The 21,470-nt window shown below is 35.2% G+C and overlaps 1 protein-coding gene across 5 annotated transcripts in view; it reads left to right on the top strand.

The window, feature by feature from the left end:
* Positions 1-21,470, top strand: part of slc44a5b (solute carrier family 44 member 5b) — a 47,196-nt gene that overhangs the window by 12,737 nt on the left and 12,989 nt on the right. For 2 of the 5 annotated variants that reach the window (XM_073818770.1, XM_073818772.1), the window contains exons 1-11: positions 4,110-4,399; positions 4,779-4,827; positions 10,638-10,711; positions 11,804-11,888; positions 13,092-13,176; positions 13,290-13,418; positions 14,093-14,153; positions 15,243-15,366; positions 17,750-17,782; positions 20,363-20,446; positions 20,954-21,066. In XM_073818770.1, coding sequence (XP_073674871.1) covers positions 4,360-4,399; positions 4,779-4,827; positions 10,638-10,711; positions 11,804-11,888; positions 13,092-13,176; positions 13,290-13,418; positions 14,093-14,153; positions 15,243-15,366; positions 17,750-17,782; positions 20,363-20,446; positions 20,954-21,066 — 877 coding nt within the window. In that variant the 5' untranslated portion in view covers positions 4,110-4,359. Of the gene's footprint in view, positions 1-4,109; positions 4,400-4,778; positions 4,828-10,637; positions 10,712-11,803; positions 11,889-13,091; positions 13,177-13,289; positions 13,419-14,092; positions 14,154-15,242; positions 15,367-17,749; positions 17,783-20,362; positions 20,447-20,953; positions 21,067-21,470 lie in introns of those variants that run through there. The other 3 variants (XM_073818771.1, XM_073818773.1, XM_073818774.1) reach the window with 3 other exon arrangements.

Here is a 21,470-nt window from a genome sequence, read left to right as displayed (position 1 = left end):
CCAATAAATCTGTTTTTTTTTTAGTCCTTGAATTCTGTGGATGATTGCAGAGTTTTTTTTTTTTTTTTTTTCTAAAATTAGCTAATCCTAGGATTAGTCCACTTCCAAAATAAAATTTTCCTATTAATTTACTCACCTCCATGTCAATCAAGATGTTCATGTCTTTATTTCTTCAGTCACAATTAGAAAGTAATTTTTTTTTAGAGAAACATTCCAGGAATTTTCTCCATATAGTGGACTTTAATAATGCTAAACGGATTGAAGGTTAAATGCAGTTTCAGTGCGGCTTCAAAGGGCTCTACGCGATCCCAGCAGAGGAATAAGGGTCTTATCTAGGGTCTTATCATCGCAGAGCTAGCACAAGACAACCATTTGAGGTTAAAAAGTATATAAATTGATTTTTTTCTAGAAAATAACCGATCATTTTGATAGATAAAACCCTTAATCCTCAGCTGGGGTCGTGTAGAGCTCTTTAAAGCTACATTAAAACTGCATTTTTAACCTTCAATACTTTAAACACCATTGAAGTCTACTATATGGAGAAAATACTGGAATATTTTCCTCATAAAAATTAATTTCTTTGCAACTCAAGAAATAAAGACATGAACATCTTGTCTTTTTATTTGGACATGGACTAAAACTAGAAATAGTTCACTCAAAAATGAAAAATTTGCTCAAGCCACCCGGTGTGTAGATGAATGTGTTTCTTCATCATTGATGCCCCGTTTTTGCCGTTTTTGAGTGTAGAGCCCTTTGAAGCTACATTAAAAATAGATGGTGTCTTGTAATTGAAGGGCATATTAAAAGCATGTAGCGCCACAAATGAGCATCCTTTAAAAACCTATTGTCAAATCGGACAGGACGAGTAATGCTGACGTTGTTATTCCCATAATACCTCGGGGGCATTTTCCAGATGTCCTGTCCTGTTTGTCCACTGTCGCCTGGCCACAGTATCTTATCAATTCTTCTTTCCTCGCTCTCTCTCTTTCTCTCTTTTTTTCTTTCATGTCTGTCAGTATTCTTTATGTCTCTTTATCATTCTTGTCTCTTTTTCTGTCTGTCACGGTTTTCTTTTGTCTAACACTCTTTCTCATTCTCTGAGACTCCTCATCTCTTCACTGTAAGTGTAACTGTAGTCAGTATAGAGGAGTGGCGGTAAACACAAGAAATCTGTATAAATTTGACAACTGGTAGAAATGTTGGATTACCTCTTGCGTTTATGCTGATATGAAATTGCAGTGTCAAAGTTTATTCTTTGCATGTGTTTATAAGCCTTGACATTTTAAACTTTCAAGTTATTGTAAGATGTGAAAGAGAACTCAATTCAGTAGTCGCACACTATTCTGACAGCTCACGCACAAAACCCATCAAACAGTATATAAATACTGAATAGAGGTTCTTTTCATGGTTTATTGTGCTTAAACTGTAGGGCCCTATTATTTCTAGGATGCGGAAAAAGTGGACGGAATCCAGTCATAGAAATAGAATTTTTTGTATAATGCAGAATGTCACGAAATTTGCCAATTTGTGGATGAATAAATCTAAATTATGTCAGTACACTTAAATCAAAATGCGATAAGGACTATGGTCTGTGAATATTATGAAATACAATTTAAATGTGAATTCAGCATGTTCTGTGTGTCTCTGTGTTAATGAATGGCGCAGATGCGTAGTTTTCTTTATTGATTGTACTTTATTGTCAGGCGAATCTGAAATTTTTCTTGCATGACAGTATGTAGACACTCTTAACAAACAGACAAAACACAGTGTACAAAAAATAAATAAAAAATAACCACTAGAGTTTACTACACACATACTGAAGTGTGTGACACTCCCGTTGTTTTCAGCCTCAATATATGAGTACATGAACGTTGACATAATCTCTAGAACTGCTCTGAGAGTGACTTCATGAGCATTTTACCGTTTCTTGTGAGAAAAACCAAAATTACCCTCATAATGTTTACAAGCAGAAACTTAAAGGTCTTCACAGCAACCCGTTAAAATAAAAGTTTGGTTTAACTTGAAGAAATTGTGACAGAAATATATTATATATGTATTACTTAATGTAATGATAGTACTACTACTACTAATAAATTAATTTTTAAAACTTTTATTTTTAGGGAATATTTACCAGAAAAATTACCAGAATTTATTTAGCAGAAAAATGTAAATACACAACGCAGTATTTCTAGGGAAAAAAAAGTAATACATTTTTTTTATTAAATTAATTATTTAGAGATGTTTTTGATTATTAAAATGTAATGAAACCATTAAAATGGAATCCAGAAAAATTAACGGAAAACACAGAATTTGGTTGAAATAAAACCAAATTTGAAGGAAAAAATGTATTTCATTTGGCTTTAAAAAACTTTGAATAAATTGCTGGTAAATTTTGTAAGTTTCATGTTTTCAGTTAATTAGTCATGCTTTTTAATTAATACAATTTAATTTAACCATTAAAAACATAGTTTAGAAAAATTAAAAAGGAAAAAACTATCCGTAAAATTAAAATGTAATGTTAAAAAAAATTAAAATAATAAAATGGAATTTTGGATTCCATAGGGTCCTAAAACTGTCAATTACACACAAGTCATGTCAAAATGCCCAGCTTGGCTAGTTTTCATATAACACAGTCCTTTATGTCTAATGTAAACAGGTGGTGTAAAATCGGATGTAAGTGCGTAAGTAAATTAGATTCATGCATTGGGACAGCAGCCTGATATTTCTGCTGCTGTCCGTGTGTCTTTAATGATATTTAAACAACAAAAGAAAATAACTTACAGCTTTTGGCTGAATAACTTTAGTTTAGCCTTAATATGAATCAGTAAACAGCATATTTAATTCATGCAAGACAAGGCTGTTTTATTTTATTTTATTTTATTTTTTACATCTAATTGTTTAATTTTTGTGGTATTTTACTTCTCTTAGATAGCCTAGGCCTACCTATGCATCTTTTCTGTTGTATTGATTTATTCTTTATCCTCGCAATTAGACAAAAAAAAATTATTGGAGTAAATTTGACAAGAAAATACTATTTCAGTCTTTCTATTTCAGAATTTACTGATTCAATGTGTTACTTGATGATGAATTATTTGTGAGATTTACTAGCAGTTTCTAAGTAAAAAAAAAATAGTTTTTACAGAATAGTTTGAAAGGATTGGACATTCCTTAAATTGGCATTGTTCACAGCTCAGGATGTAGTTCAGCCCTCATGATAATAGAGACTGAGGAGCAGAGCTGACTACTGCTTATTGGAGCTCATCCAGAATCTAGTGTGTGTAGTCCTCCTTTGTTCTCCTTTGCCAAGGTCAAGAGGTCCAGAATGTTTTTGCAATTGGTGGTTGTTGTGTTGAATGGGAAGGATCTTCTGTGCTTTCTCAGAGATGTGGTTACTGAGCTGTTATTTTGGCACCTAAATAAAGCTCCTCTGAAATGTTCAACCAGCTGAAGAAACCAGCCAAGACTTTTTATCTACTGATGCCGTCATAAACATGGCATAATATATGACATTGTGAAATCATCAAAAACGGATTAATCAGGCCTAAGATGGTTTGTTGGTCTTCGCTGGTTCTAACAGCCTAGTCAGAGTTGTCTGTTAGCTGGTTTTATATGGGTTTTGGAAACTTTTCAGCATCTAAGATGAGCTGAAAACCAGTTTAAACCAGCTAAGACTGCTTTTTGTTCTTCCAGGATGGCATCACTGTCTGAATCCAACTTGGACCACCTAGTCCTGCATCATCATGTGTGACGGCTGACGTCTGTCCACTCAGCTTGTTCAGATACGCTGGCACAGACCCTAGCAGACCTACAAATTAGTGTTTTTCTGTCAAAATTTGCCTCAGACAGTTAGTATATCCTTTTTAATTGAAGTATTTGATCTATTAATTGTGTTAGTAACACATCAGGATGTTAATTCCACTGAGACGAGAAGTGATGGCATGTTTGGGGACGTACAAACAGCACTTTCTGAGACTGTGTGTGTGTGTGCGCAAAGCTTTGAGCAGGTGGCTGCCGTTCTGTTGTCTCATTGTGTTTGGTGTGTCAGTGGATGCTACCAATCTGAGCTGCGAGACACCAGTGCTGTTTCCTTTGTGAGCGAGCAAGCGAGAGAGAAAGAGGATAAGGAGCGAGTGAAGAAGGAGTAGAGAGTGGATAGTGAGAGAGAGAGGCAGATGGAAGCGACGCAAACGCCCACCAGCCTGATTTCTCCTCCACCTCCTCTCGCAAACACGGCTTTGTGTGTAATGATTAACCGATCGGAGAAAGGCGAGAAGATACCGCCTCAGCCCTCATAGGAAGTGACACACGCACGGCAACATTATATAAACACACAGTGTCTTCGTTCAGAGAGCAGTGAACATGACCGGACCAAAAGGAGGATACTACAAGGCAGAATTGGGTAGGGACTTGTTGTAAATACTTTGATGAGGGGAAATGTCACTCTGTGAGCTTTCTGTCAGAATTATCTAATGTGTTGAGTACTGTGGCAGGTACATTCTTTTGTTCGCCTGTGCTTTGTTATGGCTCAGATGCGCTCCTGAGGCATCGTGGGGCTGTTCAGTCCTACTTGGTTGTGTTCTTTGTTTATGATAGCGAGACTGTTTTGCGATTGTTTCTTTGTGCGCTTGTTCTGAAATCGGTTAGTTTGTTTGCTCTTTGATCTGGTCAAAGCAGCTTATGAGAATAGCTCCTAGCCGGAATCGATTTAGTTCTTTTCTTGAAGAATTATATTTTTCACAATTTAAATGTGATTTTGACACTTTGTTCTTGCTTTACAGGGGAGCCACACAAGTTTGACCCCACATTCAGAGGACCTGTTCACAATAGGTAGAGTAAATCTTACCTCCTTTTGATATTTTTTGGATTTTATTTGAAGCCGCATGTCACATCATATACATACACTGTTTTATACAATTTGAAATATGTCTGCATGTATGTGTGTGTGTGTATACAGTTAAAATCATACAAAAAGCATGTTATTTTTTTATTTAGTACTGACCTGAATAAGATATTTCACATAAAATACGTTTAAATATAATACAAAAGAGAAAATAATAGTTGAATTTATAAAAAATAGCCTGTTCAAAAGTTTACATATACTTGATTATTAATACTGTGTTGTTGTTGACCTTAATGATACACATGCTTTTTTTGTTTAGTGATAGTTGCATATGAGTCCCTTGTTTGTTCTGTTTCAGTTAAACTGCCTGCTGTTCTTCTGAAAAATCAATCAGGTCCCACAGATTCTTTGGTTTTTCTGCATTTTTGTGCATTTGAACCCTTTCCAATAATGACTGTATGATTTTGAGATCCATCTTTTTACACTGAGGAGAACTGAGGGACTCACATGCAACTATTGCAGAAGGTTCAAACACTCACTGATGCTTCAGAAGGAAACACGATGCATTAAGAGCCGGGGGTTGAAAACTTTTGAACTGAATTATAATGTGTACATTTTCCTTATTTTGCCTAAATATCATATTTGTTTCATTTAATTTAATTTAATTTAGTACTGACCTTCAGAAGCTACAGAAGATACTTACATGTTCCCCAAAAGACAACATAAGTTAAATTTACCCTGATCTTTAAATAAAAAAAAATGCATGGTCTTTCCTTCTGGAGCATCAGTGAGTGTTTAAACCTTCTGTAATGGTTGCATATGAGTCCCTCAGTTGTCCTCAGTGTGAAAAGATGGGTCTCAAAATCATACAGTCATTGTTGGAAAGGGTTTGAATACACAAAAATGCTGAAAAACCAAAGAATTTGTGGAAGAAATCGAAACAAGTACATCCTTACCTAAAAAAAAACTCTTAAACTACATTCTGTTACATTACAGTATTATTTATAAAATGACAGTGTGTGTGTGTGTGTGTGTGTGTGTGTGTGTTTGGGTGTATTTAACCAAACCAAACTCTAAAAAACGTATTTTCTTTGTCTTATATGATTCATTTATACTTTTAAAGGGATAGTTGAATGATAAAAATGATAATTCTGTCATTAATTACTCACTCTCATGTCGTTCCAACCCCATAAGACCTTTGTTCATCTTTGGGACACAAATTAAGATATTATTGATGAAATCTGAGAGCTTTCTGACCCTGTATAGACATATAGCGTTGTGCTACTTTTGTGAACGCACGTCGAAGACTAACACGGAAGAGAAAAAACTGTTGAATGAAGTCGTTATTTTTCTTTTCCTTTGTGCACAAAAAGTATTCTCATAGCTTCATAACATAACAGTTGAACCACTGATCATGTCACATGGAGTATTTTAACAATGTCCTTACTACCTTTCTTGGCCTTGAAAGTGTCAGTTGCGTTGCTGTCTACGCACGGTCAGAAAGCTCTCAGATTTCATCAAAAATATTTGTGGCTTGAGGATGAACGATGATGAAGGATGAGGTCTTACAGGTTTAAAACAGCATGAGGACGAGTAATTAATGACAGAATTTTCAGTTTCGAGTGAACTTCTTCAAAAGATTTTTAGCTAACTTCTGCTAATACTGCGAGGCGATAATGCCCCTCAAAACTTCAGTTAGGTCAAAAAACACACATGCACACCCTTAAAGCATTGTCTTTTGATTAGTCCTGATTTGCATGTGTCTGTTATTGATAAAAATATTGACTTAATTCATGGACCTGTCGCTCCACTGGCCTGTTTCTCGCTCTGATCAAGAGCTGCTGGTGGATCGATGCTTAGTTCGGCAGTGATAGCGGACAGCACGGCTTTCACCCCACAGGAGTGGAGAAATCAATAACTGTTGCTCACATGTCTAAGGTTGCTCACAATCTTCTCCTATTGAGTTTGAATGTTAATAAGGCAATCATTAACATTCAAACTCAATAGGATTCAGCAGATTGTAAGGTAATTCTGCTATTATTGGACAACAAGCCGTAGCTTTCAGTATATTTTGTTGCTCTCAATAGAGAGTGGCCATAACAGTATGCAACCCAGTGTGTTTCTAATAGGGTTTAGTCTGTATTTGTAAGGCCCGGCTACTGCTAATTAGGGTTGACTGATATAAAACGCTTAAGCTCTTTTGGGTTAACACAGCATGCGGTACTTTGCGGTACTTTGCTGTGCTGTGTTTGCTGTGATAAGTTGTGGTACAATCCATGTCACAGCTGACCCAGTTGCTTATCATAGTGGCTCAGTAATAACAGATAATGTTTTTAGTTGTTTATGGTCTAATAAACCAAGAGACTATGATTTATGAATCACATATACGTTACTAGTGTTTCAGTTTATAGTGACCACATGTATCTAGCTACAGAAAGCACCAATCTAATATGTGACCCTGGACCACAAAACCATTTATAAGGGTCAATTGTTTTCAATTGAGATTTATACGTCATATGAAATCTAAATACTGAGAAAATCACCTTTGAAGTCGTACAAATGAAGTTCTTAGCAATGCATATTACTAATCAAAAGTAATATTTTGATATATTTATGGTAGGAAATTTACAAAATATCTTCATGTAACATAATCTTTTCTTAATATCCTAATGATTTTTGATCATTTTGACCCATACAGTGTATTGGCTTTTGCTACTTATGACAGCTTTTGTGGACGAGGGTCACATAACAGTTTTGTCTAAGAAATGTCTGAAAATCTGAGAATTAGATCAGTCTGATTTGTGAAAAGATCAATGTTCACAAATGGTTCTTTTCAGTCAACCTGTGAGCAATGCGTTCACAAATTAGAAGTTGGTCCAATTCTCAGTTTTGGCTCATTGACTCAGTGATTTGGTCGCAGCTGCTCTGGAAATTTCGGTCTTGTTTTCACACAAAGTTGTTCAGAAAAATCCATCAGGTCCCACAGATTCTTTGGTTTTTCTGCATTTTTGTGCATTTGAACCCTTTCCAATAATGACTGTATGATTTTGAGATCCATCTTTTCACACTGAGGAGAACTGAGGGACTCATATGCAACTATTACAGAAGGTTCAAACAATGATGCTTCAGAAAGAAACACGATGCATTAAGAGCCGGGGGTTGAAAACTTTTGAACTGAATTATAACTGTGAGCAATGCGTTCACAAATTAGAAGTTGGTCCAATTCTTAGTTTTGGCTCATTGACTCAATGATTTGGTCGCAGCTGCTCTGGAAATTTCGGTCTTGTTTTCACACAAAGTTGTTGTATGATTTGGAATATAGTACATGAGTCAAATTAGCTACTTATATGGATTTTTTTGTCATTTGAACATTGGCATTGGGTTGTATGATCATAATGAATTGTTATTGTGTGGGGAAAAAAGAGTTGCATGAAGATTGACAGTTTGTTTTTGAACAAAAATAAAACAAAAGAAATTTATATTTTTATTTAGCCAGTTTTCCACTGGCCCATTAACACTATATCTCCGAAAATATCACCCAAGCTGTATTGCATTAAATGTCACTGACTCCCAGTAACACGTCAAATCCGCACCTTCGCGTGAAAGTGGCCCGACCCAACCACCCACTCCCCGTCTGTGTTGAGCAGAATTTAAATATAACTCAGGAAACGCTGTTACAGATGACACTGTGGGTTTGTAGATCTTGGGTTTGTAGTTTACACATCAGACACGTCACTCATTTCTACTGTCCTCCACACTAGCTGTCCACTCAAAGCTGCTGTATGCTGTGAGTTAGTCAGATTTGGATTAGTGCGGTCAGAACTACACAAGACTGAAGTTTACTGTCCTACTGAATCGTATGGCTAGGTCCTAATTAGCATGCATATACTCTGCACTACAAGTATGTTTATATACTTTTGAATGTGTAGTATTAGGATGCGTTAACACATTATAAAGTTGTGTCTTGAACGACATGTTGTTCCAAACCTGATTTTAATTCATCTTTGCAACACAAATTAAGATATTTTTGATGAAATCCGAGAGCTTTCTGACCCTGCATAGACAGCAACGTCTATGCAAAGGCCCAGAAAGGTAGTAAGGACATCAATAAAACAGTCCATGTCACATCAGTGGTTTATCTAGTGTTATGAAGCAACAAGAGTATTTTTTGTGTGTGAAGAAAACAAAAATAGCGACTTAATTCAATATTTTCTTTTCTTTCATGTTAGTCTTTGACATGTGTTCACGAGAGTTCATGACAAATTGTTGAATAAAGGTATTTTAGTTTTCTTTGCGTACAGAAAAAAATTATTGTAGCTTCATAATATTACGGTTAAACCACTGATGTCACATGGACTATTTTATTGGTGTCCTAACTACCTTTCTGGGCCTTAAACGTGTCAGTTGTCTATGCAGGGTCAGAAAGCTGAGGGTGAGTAATTAATGACACAGTTTTCATCTTGTTAGCATCATTAGCTTAAAATATTCTATTACTTACACAACCTGTCAAAAGTTTTTGGACAGTAAGATTTTGTATGTATTTTTTATAAGTCTCTTCTGCTCACCAAGCCTGTATTTATTTCTGAAGTACAGCAAACACAGTATAATTTTTTTTTTTTTTTACTATTTTCAATAACTGTTTTCTATTTGAATATATTTTGAAATGTAATTTATTTCTGTTATTTCAAAGCTGAATTTTAGCATCATTACTACAGTCACATGATCCTTCAGAAATCATTCTAATGTTCTGATTTGCTGAGTAGAATTTTTTGAGTAGAAGGTTTCTTTGATAAATACAAAGTTCAGAAGAACAGCATTGATCTGAAATAGAAATAGAATGATTTTATCACCAATTTTGATCAATTTAAAGTATCCTTGCTAAACAAAAGTATTAATTTCTATAATTTCTTTCCCCCAAAAAACAATTATACTGACTCCAAGCTGTATAATGTCACAAAAGCTTTTTATTTCAGATAAATGCTGATCTTTGGCTCTTTCTATGTGTCAAAAAATCCTGAAAAATAAATATTGATAATAATAATCCTGTTTGTTGAACAGCAAATCGGCATATTAGAATGATTTCTGAAGGATCTTGTGACACTGAAGACTGGAGTAATGATGCTGAAAATTTAGTTTAATCACAGAAATAAATTACATTTTAAAATATATTCAAATAGAAAGCAGTTATTTCAAATAGTAAAAATATTTCAAAATATTACTGTTTTGCTGTATTTTGAATCAAATAAATGCCGGCTTGGTAAGCAGAAGGGACTTTTTTTAAAAAGCATAAAAAATCTTACCGTCCAAAAACTTTTGACTTGTAGTGTAACTTTCGGGTTCTTTTTAAAAAATATTTTAGAATATTTTACTTCATATTCATATTCCATACTATTTAGGACAGATAATATGTGAATGAGGATGCAGCACATCTGTTAATCTTTTCTGTTGCCTTGCTGTGACCTCGGCCTCGTTTTCTCTGTCTGCAAAGCTATTTAGTTGTTTTCAACTAGTAGGTTGTCACCCAAAAATGGGTCACAAGCCTGTTGTGACGGGGTTACAGTCAGCAGGGAAAAACAATCACGAATACAGTATGTGTGTTAGTGAATAATGTTATTTTATTTATAGATTGAGACTTCACAGAAGTTGTAAAAGTTTTATTTTACAACATTTAAATAATTACGATTATATAATTCATTAACTTATTCATATACTTTCTGAAATGCCATTATGAATCTAAATACAGTGTGATTTATTCATTCTCTCCCTAACATTCTCTTTTCTCACATTCCCACTGCAGGGGCTGCACAGACGTGCTTTGCTGTGTGATCTTTGTCATCGTCATCCTCGGTTACATCGTTCTGGGAACAGTGGGTGAGTTACACTCATTAACGTGCGCTTCAGCAGAGAGGGTTGCGTAATGCGGCTCATGAATCCAGCGCTATTAAGCAGCCAAATAGAAACGGCGGGGGAGCGTCAGTCGTAAACAGCAGCCTAATGCAGTGTCATTATGTTCAGTTACACTCCCCTCACCGTATGTGGCTGTTTTTGTAAGGACAGTCATTTAGCCCATTCTCAAAAAAGCAAGAAGACTCACACGCAGCCATTCATTCCCTCTGACATTTGATCGGTTACATCATTTGTGGTTTAAATGTGGAGTCTGTGGTTAAAACTGTCACAGGCTCCTCTCTTGTGCTGTTTCTGGGAGACTCACAGCTTGCCGACTGTTGGATCTGTCCGTTTTGGAAACACACCGCCTGTGATTGCTATATATATATAGTGGCGCCCAAAAGTTTGCATTGGAAATCTGTGATGCAAAATCTAATTTTAAAACAAATTGTTATTCTTTTAGAATCCTTTGCCATTATAAGAATATATTTCGTAGTTAAAATTTTATTTTAAATTATAATTATACAAACTGTACAAATTGTATGTATTGGGTCTGTGAAGTGTAAGGCTCACTGTTTCTTTCTCACGCTGATCTCATTCTGACGTCTTATCGGTTTAATCCTGACTGGGCTAAATTAATACGACTGGCCTTTGAAGTGCACTGACAACTCATGTGACCGTTTTAGGCTTGAGGTGACTTTACGTGACCCCTGAAGCTCAAATTCGCTTTTCCATGCAGACTTAAGTGGAGAAAATTAAATCATCAGGCAGATTCACTGTGGACTCGAATCACTCGTATTCAATTACATAAAGAGCCTCTTATGCTCTGAATTAAATAAATAAAAAGGTTTCACTATATTTTTAGTTTGTTTTTTTCATGCATCTGTTCGTGTTTGTCCTGTTCCTTCTCAGCGGGAACGGTGGGTGTAGTTTCAGTGTTGCCATAAATACTGAGGTTGTTGGTGCAAAATTAAAAAAAAAAAGATTTTTTACAGCAGTTATTTGAAATGCATGATGTTTTGAGACTTATTTGAGAAACGTGAATCAGATGACATGGCTTGTGTTATGTTTTTTAAGCTTGGATGCATGGGGATCCCCGAAAAGTGGTCTATCCGACAGACAGCTATGGGCAGTTCTGTGGACAGCAGGGTACCCCTAATGCGTGAGTATATATTGAGATTTTAAAAGCTGTTATACTTTAATTAATAAATTGTATATTTACAGTTGAGTTCAAAAGTTTACATACACCTTGCAGAATCTGCAAAATGTTAATTATTTTACCAAAATAAGAAGGATCATACAAAATGCATATTTCACATAAAAGACATTTAAATATAGTCTACAAGAAAATAATAGCTGAATTTATAAAAATGACCCTGTTCAAAAGTTGACATACGCTTGATTCTTAATACTGTGTTGTTACCTAAATGATCCACAGCTGTTTTTTTTTTTTTTTTGTGATAGTTGTTTATGAGTTCCTTGTTTGTCCTGAACAGTTAAATACTTCAGGTCCCACAAATTCTTTGTTTTTTTTGTGTATTTGAACCCTTTCCAAACTCTGAGGACAACTGACTCACATGCAACTATTACAGAAGGTTCAAACGCTCACTGATGCTCCAGAAGGAAACACAATGCATTAAGAGCCGGGGGTGAAAACTTTTTAAATTTCAAGATTAGGGTAAATTCAACTTATTTGTCTTCTGGGAAACATGTAAGTATCTTCTGTAGCTTCTGAAGGGCAGTACTGAATGGAAAAAATATGACATTTGGGCAAAATAACAAAAATATAGACATCTTCATTCTGTTCAGAAGTTTTCACCCGCGGCTGTTAATGCATTTTGTTTCCTTCTGAAGCATCAGTGAGTGTTTGAACCTTTTGTAATAGTTGCATCAGTCCCTCAGTTGTCCTCAGTGTGAAAAAGATGGATCTCAAAATCATACAGTCATTGTTGGAAAGGGTTCAAATACACAAAAAGACTAAAAACCAAAGAAGGGGTTTTCTGAAGAACAGCAGGCAGTTTAGCTGTTTAGGACACGCAAGGGACTCATGAACAACTATCACTAAACAAAACAAAGCTGTGGATAATTCAGGTAACAACACAGTATTAAGACTCAGGTGTATGTAAACTTTTGAACGATGTAATTTTTATAATGTGAAATATCTTATTCAGGTCAGTACTAAATAAAAATTGCATGCATTTTGTATGATCCCTCTTATTTTGGTAAAATAATTAACATTTTACAGATTCTGCAAGGTGTTGATTTTGATTGCTTGCATTGTCCACTTTTGTAAGTCGCTTTGGATAAAAGTGTCTGCCAAATGTCTAAATGTAAATGTAAAACTCCTTTTGTTTCTCCTCCACAGAAATAAAGCCATATTATTTTACTTCAATATTTTGCAATGTGCCAATCCTACAGTCCTCATTAACCTCCAGTGCCCTACAACTCAGGTAATACAGACTCTAATTGCAAAGCATCTGTCATTCGCTCTGCTGGATCGCTCTGTATTTAGCACTGGCTTGTTCTGTAACTGATGCCTTTCTTTCTTTCTTGTTCACCCCAGCTGTGTGTATCCAAGTGCCCAGACAGATTTGCCACATACATCGACATGCAATACAACTATAGACGCAATAAGAGCTACTGGGAATACTACAAGCAATTCTGCAAGCCGGGCTTCAACAATCCTGATAAGGTAGAATGTGAAGACTTGAGAGTATCCACATGAACCAAAACTTTGTTCAAATTCACTGATGGCAAAAAAGTATTCTTGAAACAGGGTTATCACAGTCATGAAATGAAGATTTTGTTTCCAAGGCCTGGAAAAGTCATGGAAGTAAAGAAAATCGTAAAATTCATAGAAATTTCTTTAGTGAACAACTGAACATCCTGTTTTGTTGTTTTCAGTGCATTGTCTAGCTGACTCATTAATCAGTCTAAATAATTCACAGGCAAATTGATTTGAATCAAATTGATTTTTAAAAATTGAAAACTTTATAGAAATTCAGTAGTTAAAAAGTGTGGGAACCCTGCTGAAAGAGGAATATATGCCTGTTATGGTCAGATATATCAGCACTTTTGATGACGATGGTTCATCTTAGCAGGCTGATATGTCACACGTGAATGCTCCAGCAGGCACCTACGTTTCTTTGCGTGTCAGTGCGTAAATGTACCAACGCACACTGTCAATGGTCTGATTCTGCTGAGTCACAGGATTTTCACACATTTCCACACATGCACATTTAGAAGCGCACATGGTGATTGTGTTCGAGCCAGGCCTGACATGCTGGAGAGATACTGTAGAGAGCAGTATGTTGTAAAATGTCCTCCACCCCTAAAATATCCCCCTTTTTATTTCTTGTTTGGCAGCCAATTTCTCAGGTGCTTCGGGATGAAGATTGTCCCTCAATGATTGTGCCAAGCAGACCATGTAAGTTTTTTTCAGATAATATTTTTGTGAGGAATATATAGTACTGTGCGAAGTCTTTTGCTGTAGTGTGTCAGTAGGAAATATCAGTTTACATTTCCAAACATTCATTTTGCCATTAATTGTAATAATCCAGTGAGATTTCAACAGCCAGTGCTCCTCACAGAATCTGATCTCATCATCATCCAGTCTGTCTAGAATGACATGAAGAAACAGAAGAACCTCAGACTAAATCCAGAAGAACTCTGGCAACATCTCCAAGATGCTTAAAGAGACCTACCTGCAAGGCTACCTGAAAAACTATGTGCAAGTGTGCCTAGGGCAAAAGCTACTTTAAATGCAAAGGATGGTCACATCAAATGTTGATTTTAATTTAGTTACTAGAAGTTAATAAAAATCTATTTATGACATTATTTTTTGACAGCATAAATTTTACAGTATTTTACAGCTATTTCAGGTTTTCAGGTTTCTTGAAGCATCTTGGAGACGTTGCCACAGTTTTTCTGGCTTTAGTCTGTCTCAGTTTGTTCTGTTTCTTCATGTCATTCCATCCAGATTGGATGATGATGAGATCAGATCTCTGTGTGAAGCACTGGCTGTTGTCAGACTCCAGGCTCCTTGTGCAAACAAAAATCTCACTGGATTATTACAATTAATGGCAAAATTAATGTTTGGAAATGTAAACTGATATTTCCTACTGACACACTACAGCAAAAGATGATAACTGACTTAAAACCATTTTTGTAGGTAAAAATCTGTATAGCAGGAGATCATGAGTTTCAATTCAGGCCATTGGATCTCTTTGAAGCCATCATATCTGCTTGAATGTAAACACTGTGAATAATGTAAGAGATAGAAAGCCAGAAAATGTCTTTTCCGAGGCTGAGAAGGTCACTGCATCCTTTCCATATCAGCAGAGGAGGCATAGAAAGATACGAAACCCTTGGATAGCTGCTGCTTATCACCTCTCAGTCTCAGGAATTAAGGCTTTGAAGATAAACAAGCAGACAGACACAAAGCATGTTTCCCAGCTGCTTATAAATACTTAATTTTTAAGTGTTTTTTATTCTTTATTCTTTGCTGTTCCATCAGTTCTCCAGAGGTGCTTTCCCGATTTCATCACCAGAAACGGGACATTAACTGTTGCCAACCAAACAAGCTTCAAAGATGGGCACGGTAAAATCAGAAGTGTCGTCGATCTGAGAGATGCAGCAAAGTAAGTTCACTTATTAGTAGTCCTTAGCACACATATAAGACTACATGTTGTAAAAAAGTGTTTTAACAGCCTGTTTAGTCGCTGTCTGTATGGTTTCAGAATTTTAAAAACAGCCAGGCTGGCTTGGTTTGAGTTCGACATAAGAGTTCAGTTACGACAGTGTTTCTCAAATATCAACCTTAATTACACATGCCATTCTATGATCAAATATTGTTATATAATGGCACTAAACTGTATCATTTATTTACTTATTTATATTGCATATCATTTTAAACCAGTGCTAGTTTCTTTTGTATCGCTCTGCAGTCTCTGTCTTCTTCCATAATAAAATAATTTAATCTCAAATGAATATTTCATGTCTAGTTATATATTTATTTGGTAAAGTAGCTGTGTTTCAAGTGGGATGATATACAGTCAGTTGGTTACTCATGCATAATAAACTCTCATTGCTTTACATCAGAGTCCCGATCACCTTGTCAGTATTTAATTTGCTGTAATAACTGGCTGACTATATATTACCCATATATACGAGTCATATATATAAGTCTAAAAATATCTTTTGCCCTGCAAAAAATCACTCAGCTCTTCCTAATTACATGTAATGATTATTAATTAATGAGTGCTTCTCTGTTGGAGCTCTCAGTTTCCATTTTAGTTGTATGAGTCAGATTTAAAGTGGGTGTACACTACTGTTCAAAAGTTAGGGGTCGTTAAGATTTTTTTAATGTTTTTTTTTAAAGGATTATTTGATAATTAGAAGGTTCAGAGAAACAGAATTAATTTTAATTTAAGGAGAAGTTCACTTCCAAACTAAAATTTACAGATAATTTACTCACCCCCTTGTCATCAAAGATGTTCATGTCTTTCTTTCTTCAGTCGTTAAGAAATTATTTTAATTTTTTGAGGAAAACATTTAAGGATTTCTCTTAATATAGTGGACTTCTATGGAGCCCTTGACTTTGAACTTCCAAAATGCAGTTTAAATGCTTTTTAAATGCAGTTTAAATGCTTTAGATGGCTCTAAACAATCCCAGCTGAGGAAGAAGAGTCTTATCTAGCAAAATGATAGGTTATTTTCTAAAAAAAAAAAAAAACAATTTATATACTTTTTAACCTCAAATGCTCATCTGGTCTTTCTCTGCGTGAACTCTGTTTTCTGGTTCAAGACAGTTAGGGCAGTGATTCTCAAAGTGTGGTACGAGTACCACTAGTGGTACTCAGGCTACCTCTAGTGGTACGCAGAGAAATCGTTAAATTAAATATAAATTAATGTTAAAACACAATACATGATTTTGATTTTGAATTTAGAGAGGAAAATGAGATAGGAGTTTTTCCACCCTTCCCTAACTGTCATGAACCGGAATACACAGAGTTTACGCAGAGCTAGACCAGATGAGCATTAAAGGTTAAAAAGTATATAGATTTTTTTTTTTTGCTAGATAAGACCCATTTTCCTCGTCTGGGAACGTTTAGAGCCCTTTGGAACTGCATTTTGGAAGTTCAAACTTGAGGGCACCATAGAAGTCCACTATATGGAGAGAAATCCTAAAATGTTTTCCTCAGAAAACATAATTTCTGTACGACTGAAGAGGGAAAGACATGAATATCATGGATGACAAGGGGGTGAGTAAATTATCTGTACATTTTTGTTCTGGGAGTGAACTTCTCCTTGAACTGTTTTAGTAATAATATACGTTTTTGCTGTTATTTTTAATCAGTTTCATGTATCCTTGCTTAATAAAAAGTATTCATTTCTTAAAAATGGAAGTGTTTTGCATCTTGATATTAAAACCAAGGTGGTAGCTAAAGCAGGTAAACAAATAATACAGTTATTTCCAACATTTCTTTCTAAATATACTGTCTTTCCATCCAGGCAAGAGAGGACAGTTTTATCTGGGTATGACATTTGGCCTTACAAAAGGTCAGAGAGAATCTGGCCTTTTAAGCAAATAAGTCAAGCTGTGCATGTTCGCATGAGTTTCCTGCTGCCTTAATAGCACTGATTTGAACGCCTGGGGTGAAAGGTCACATGGCGTACTTTCTTATTTTGGCAGGCAGGTTTCTTGTAACTAATATATAAGACAAGGTTTACACAGAATGTGTTCTTATGTTCTTGGCCATTGTATCGTATCTTGCTACAAGGGAAAATTAGTTAAAAATAATTCAGCTTTTTCCATCTGTTTTTGAATGCAAGAATATGTCCTGTGTAAACTAGCCTTAAATAATTATACTTTTTGATTGATTTGCACTCAACAAAAACTTTTATGCACTTTAATGCTCTAATCTGCAGATGCTTTTTGCAACTATTTCCCTGATTGCAAAAAGCCAAGGTTTTTGCTCCATGTGTGCCTTTTGTAACATGCTCAATGTTTCTTTTTTGTAGCAAAGTTACAGCTATGCAGCAAGGAACAGAAAGGTCTTCATTTTTTGTCAGCTTTGAAACTCGACCTTGTCGTTCGCTTATCTACAAACTAACCTCCCTCACCGCACATTCTGCACCTGCAGCCTTTTAAACGAATCTGTAGAACAGAAAAAAAACATCTCTGTGTTTTTTTTCCCCTGAGGTCACTGACAAAATCCCTCTGCCTTTCAGATGTCTCTCTGCTGAAAGAGCTTTTTAAGAATGTAATGGCAAACGTAAGTGAGGAAGATGTGACTAAATGTCACCGCAAGGTTGTTTTCTACTGAAACTATATTGATCGTGTTTTTAGCAAAGAAGAATTTAGCGTAGGAGTTAAAAATGCAGATGTTAAAATTGGGACACAGACATCTCCATTCATTGAAAGCTTTTCTGCTATAGGGAAACACATTTCATGAGCATTAATTGGAGAGCTTCACCTAGCCAGTGTTAAGAAGTAACTAACTAAACCTATCTACATTTTACAGTTTGATGAAAGTAGCTGAGATGTTTTTAGTATAGTGCAGCTTTTCAGCAGCAAGGTACTTTTTCAATCAAGTAGTGAGAAAACATGACAAAATATTGTTGTTTTTTTGCAGACTCATGCTCCCATATGAATCATTCATATGATTCTTTGAGTTTCTGCACAGTGTCTGCATTGCATCCTTTGTAGCAATGTATAGCTATTCTAGTTTTCCCCTTTTTACAACAATTAAGTGTAGACAACTGCATTTATCAAAAAAGTAGCTTTAATGTAGTTTACCAAACTTTAAATTGGGTAGCTTCCTCAACATTACTGCTATCTATTTCAAAACTTCCTCACTTCTGTACAAAAATCACAAAACTATGTAACATATACGTACAGTTGAAGTTAAAATTTTACATTCCAAAATCTGCAAAAGGTTGATTATTTTACCAAAATAAGAGGGATCATACAAATGCATGTTATTTTTTATTTAGTCCTGACCTGAATAAGATATTTCACATTATAAAAATTACCTCTTTCAAAAGTTTACATACACCTGAGTCTTAATACTGCGTTGTTAGATTAATGATCCACATCTGATTTTTAAATTAATAATCCTCAGCTGATATTTCAGCATTTTTGTGTATTTGAACCCTTTCCAGCAATGACTGTATGATTTTGAGAGCCATCTTTTCACACTGAGACAACTCTCAGGGGTCTCATATGCAACTATTATAGAAGGTTCAAACGCTCACTGATGCTTCAGAAGGAAAAACGATGCACTAAAAAAATGAAAACTTTTGGAATTTAAAGATCATGGTAAATTTAACTTATTTTGTCTTCTGGGAAACATGTAAGCATCTTCTGAAGCTTCTAACGGGCAGCACTAAATGGAAAAAAATCGGATATTTAGGCAAAATAAGAAAAATGTTCATGTCTTCATTCTGTTCAAAAGTTTACACCCCTGGCTGCTAATGTGTTTCCTTCTGAAGTCTCAGTGATACTTTTTATTAATTCAATTATTATTTTCTCTTGTGGACTATATGTAAACTTCTTTTATGTGAAATCTTATTCAGGTTGGTACTAAAAAAAATAACATTATCATTTTGTATGATCCCTCTTATTTTGGTAAAATAATTAACATTTTGTAGATTCTGCAAGGTGTATGTAAACTTTTGACTTCAACTGTACCTACCTTACAATTAATAAAATCAAATGTTAAATACACTATTATTCAAAAGCTTGAGTAAGAAAAACAATGTTGAAAGAAGTCTCTTATGCTTACCATGGCTGCAGTAAAAACAGTAATACTGTAAATATTATCACAAAGCTGAATTGTCTTCAGTGTCACACAGTCTGTCAGAAATCATTCTAATATGCTGATTTGGTGCTCAATAAACATTTCCTGTTATCATCAGTGCTAAAACCAGTTATGCTGATTAATATTAATATAAAATATAAATATTTTGTAATATTATACATTTCTATACTGTCACTTTTAATCAATTTAATGCATCCTTGCTGAATAAAAATATTGATTTCTTTAAAACAATCGAATGTTAGTGTATATACAAGCATGTCTCTCACCTTAAGACTTCCATAGCATACACACTATATTAATTTTTAGTTTGATTTGAGTAAAAACGAGACTGTGTTGGATATAAATAAAATCTGGAGTTGTTCTTCCAAAACATTTCTGCAGGACTAAAGCTTTTGTAGAACTTTGAGAAAATTAAATGTGACCAATGACCTTTTAGTAGACTGTACATCTGTCCCTCACAGCATTATTTTCAGTTGCATCAGATTCAATAACTTTGACTAAGTTCTTTAACCCTTCTCCTCCACTGTGCATGAAACATGGCTTTTTCATGCAAGGATGACAGTAGAACAAATCTGATGTTTTCTTACACCGGTAACGCTTGTGTGAAACATCTGGTAACACCTGTGTGAAACATTCACCTGATCACTGTAGATTTGTAATAGCCAACTATAGTGTGTCATTGCTTCTTAGTTTAATGAAGAATGAACTGTACGTAGCATGTTTATGAGAGAGAGACATAAACCTCCCCATAAACTGCTGTGTACAGTCAGTAGAGCTGACTGTTTTTGACTGATTTCTTGCTCTTTTACAGTGGCATCACCAGCCTGTTGGATGCAAAGGAGGTGGGCGTCAAAATCTTTGAGGATTATGCCAGCTCCTGGTTTTGGATCCTAATGTATGTATAACATAAATTTCACCTTTAAAGAATAAGTTCAACTAAAAATGAAGATTCTGTCATTAATTACTCACCCTCATGTTGTTCCAAACCTGCAAAACCTTCGGTCATCTTTTGAACACAAATTAATATATATTTGATGAAACCTGGAAGCTTTCTGACCCTGCATAGACAGCAACGCAACTGACACGCTCAAGGCCCAGAAATGTAGTAAGGACATTGATGAAAAAGTATTCTTGTAGCTTCATTATATTACGGTTGAACCACTGATGTCACATGGACTATTTTAACAATGTCCTTACTACCTTTCTAGGCCTTGAATGTGTCAGTTGCGTTGCTGTCTATGCAGGGTCTGAAAGCTCTCAGATTTCATCAACAATATCTTAATATGTGTTCTGAAGATTACTTTCTTGTGAGTAATTAATCAATTAATGGGCGAACTATCCCTGTAAGAAATGCAACAGATTGATATGGTGAAGCTGATCGGTGGTTTATGGGTGTTTTCAGAGGTCTGGTGATAAGTATGCTGGTCAGTCTGATCTTCATTCTGCTGCTGAGGTTTACCGCTGGCTTTCTTTTTTGGATGGTCATCTTCGGGGTCATCGCGGCTGTGGGCTATGGTTGGTGATGACTACTAAATACTACAGACTAAAACTCAAAAACTAAACTCCTTTTTGTTCTAATATGTGACTCTGGACCACAAAACCAGTCTTAAGTCGCTGGGGTATATTTGTAGCAATAGCCAAAAATACATTGTATGGGTCAAAATTATTGATTTTTCTTTTATGCCAAAAATCATTAGGAAATTAAGTAAAGTTCATGTTCCATGAAGATTTTTTGTAAAATTCATACTATAAATATATCAAAATGTAATTTTTGATTAGTAATATGCATTGTTAAGAACCTAATTTGGACAACTTTAAAGGTGATTTTCTCAGTATTTAGATTTTTTTTGCACCCTAAGATTCTAGATTTTCAAATAGATGTATCTCGGCCAAATATTGTCCGATCCTAACAAACCATA

Source organism: Garra rufa, chromosome 15, assembly GCF_049309525.1.
Source record: "Garra rufa chromosome 15, GarRuf1.0, whole genome shotgun sequence".
Classification (NCBI taxonomy): domain Eukaryota; kingdom Metazoa; phylum Chordata; class Actinopteri; order Cypriniformes; family Cyprinidae; genus Garra; species Garra rufa.
Note: the sequence above shows the minus strand (reverse complement) of the source record. Positions and strands in the feature narration are given on the sequence as shown.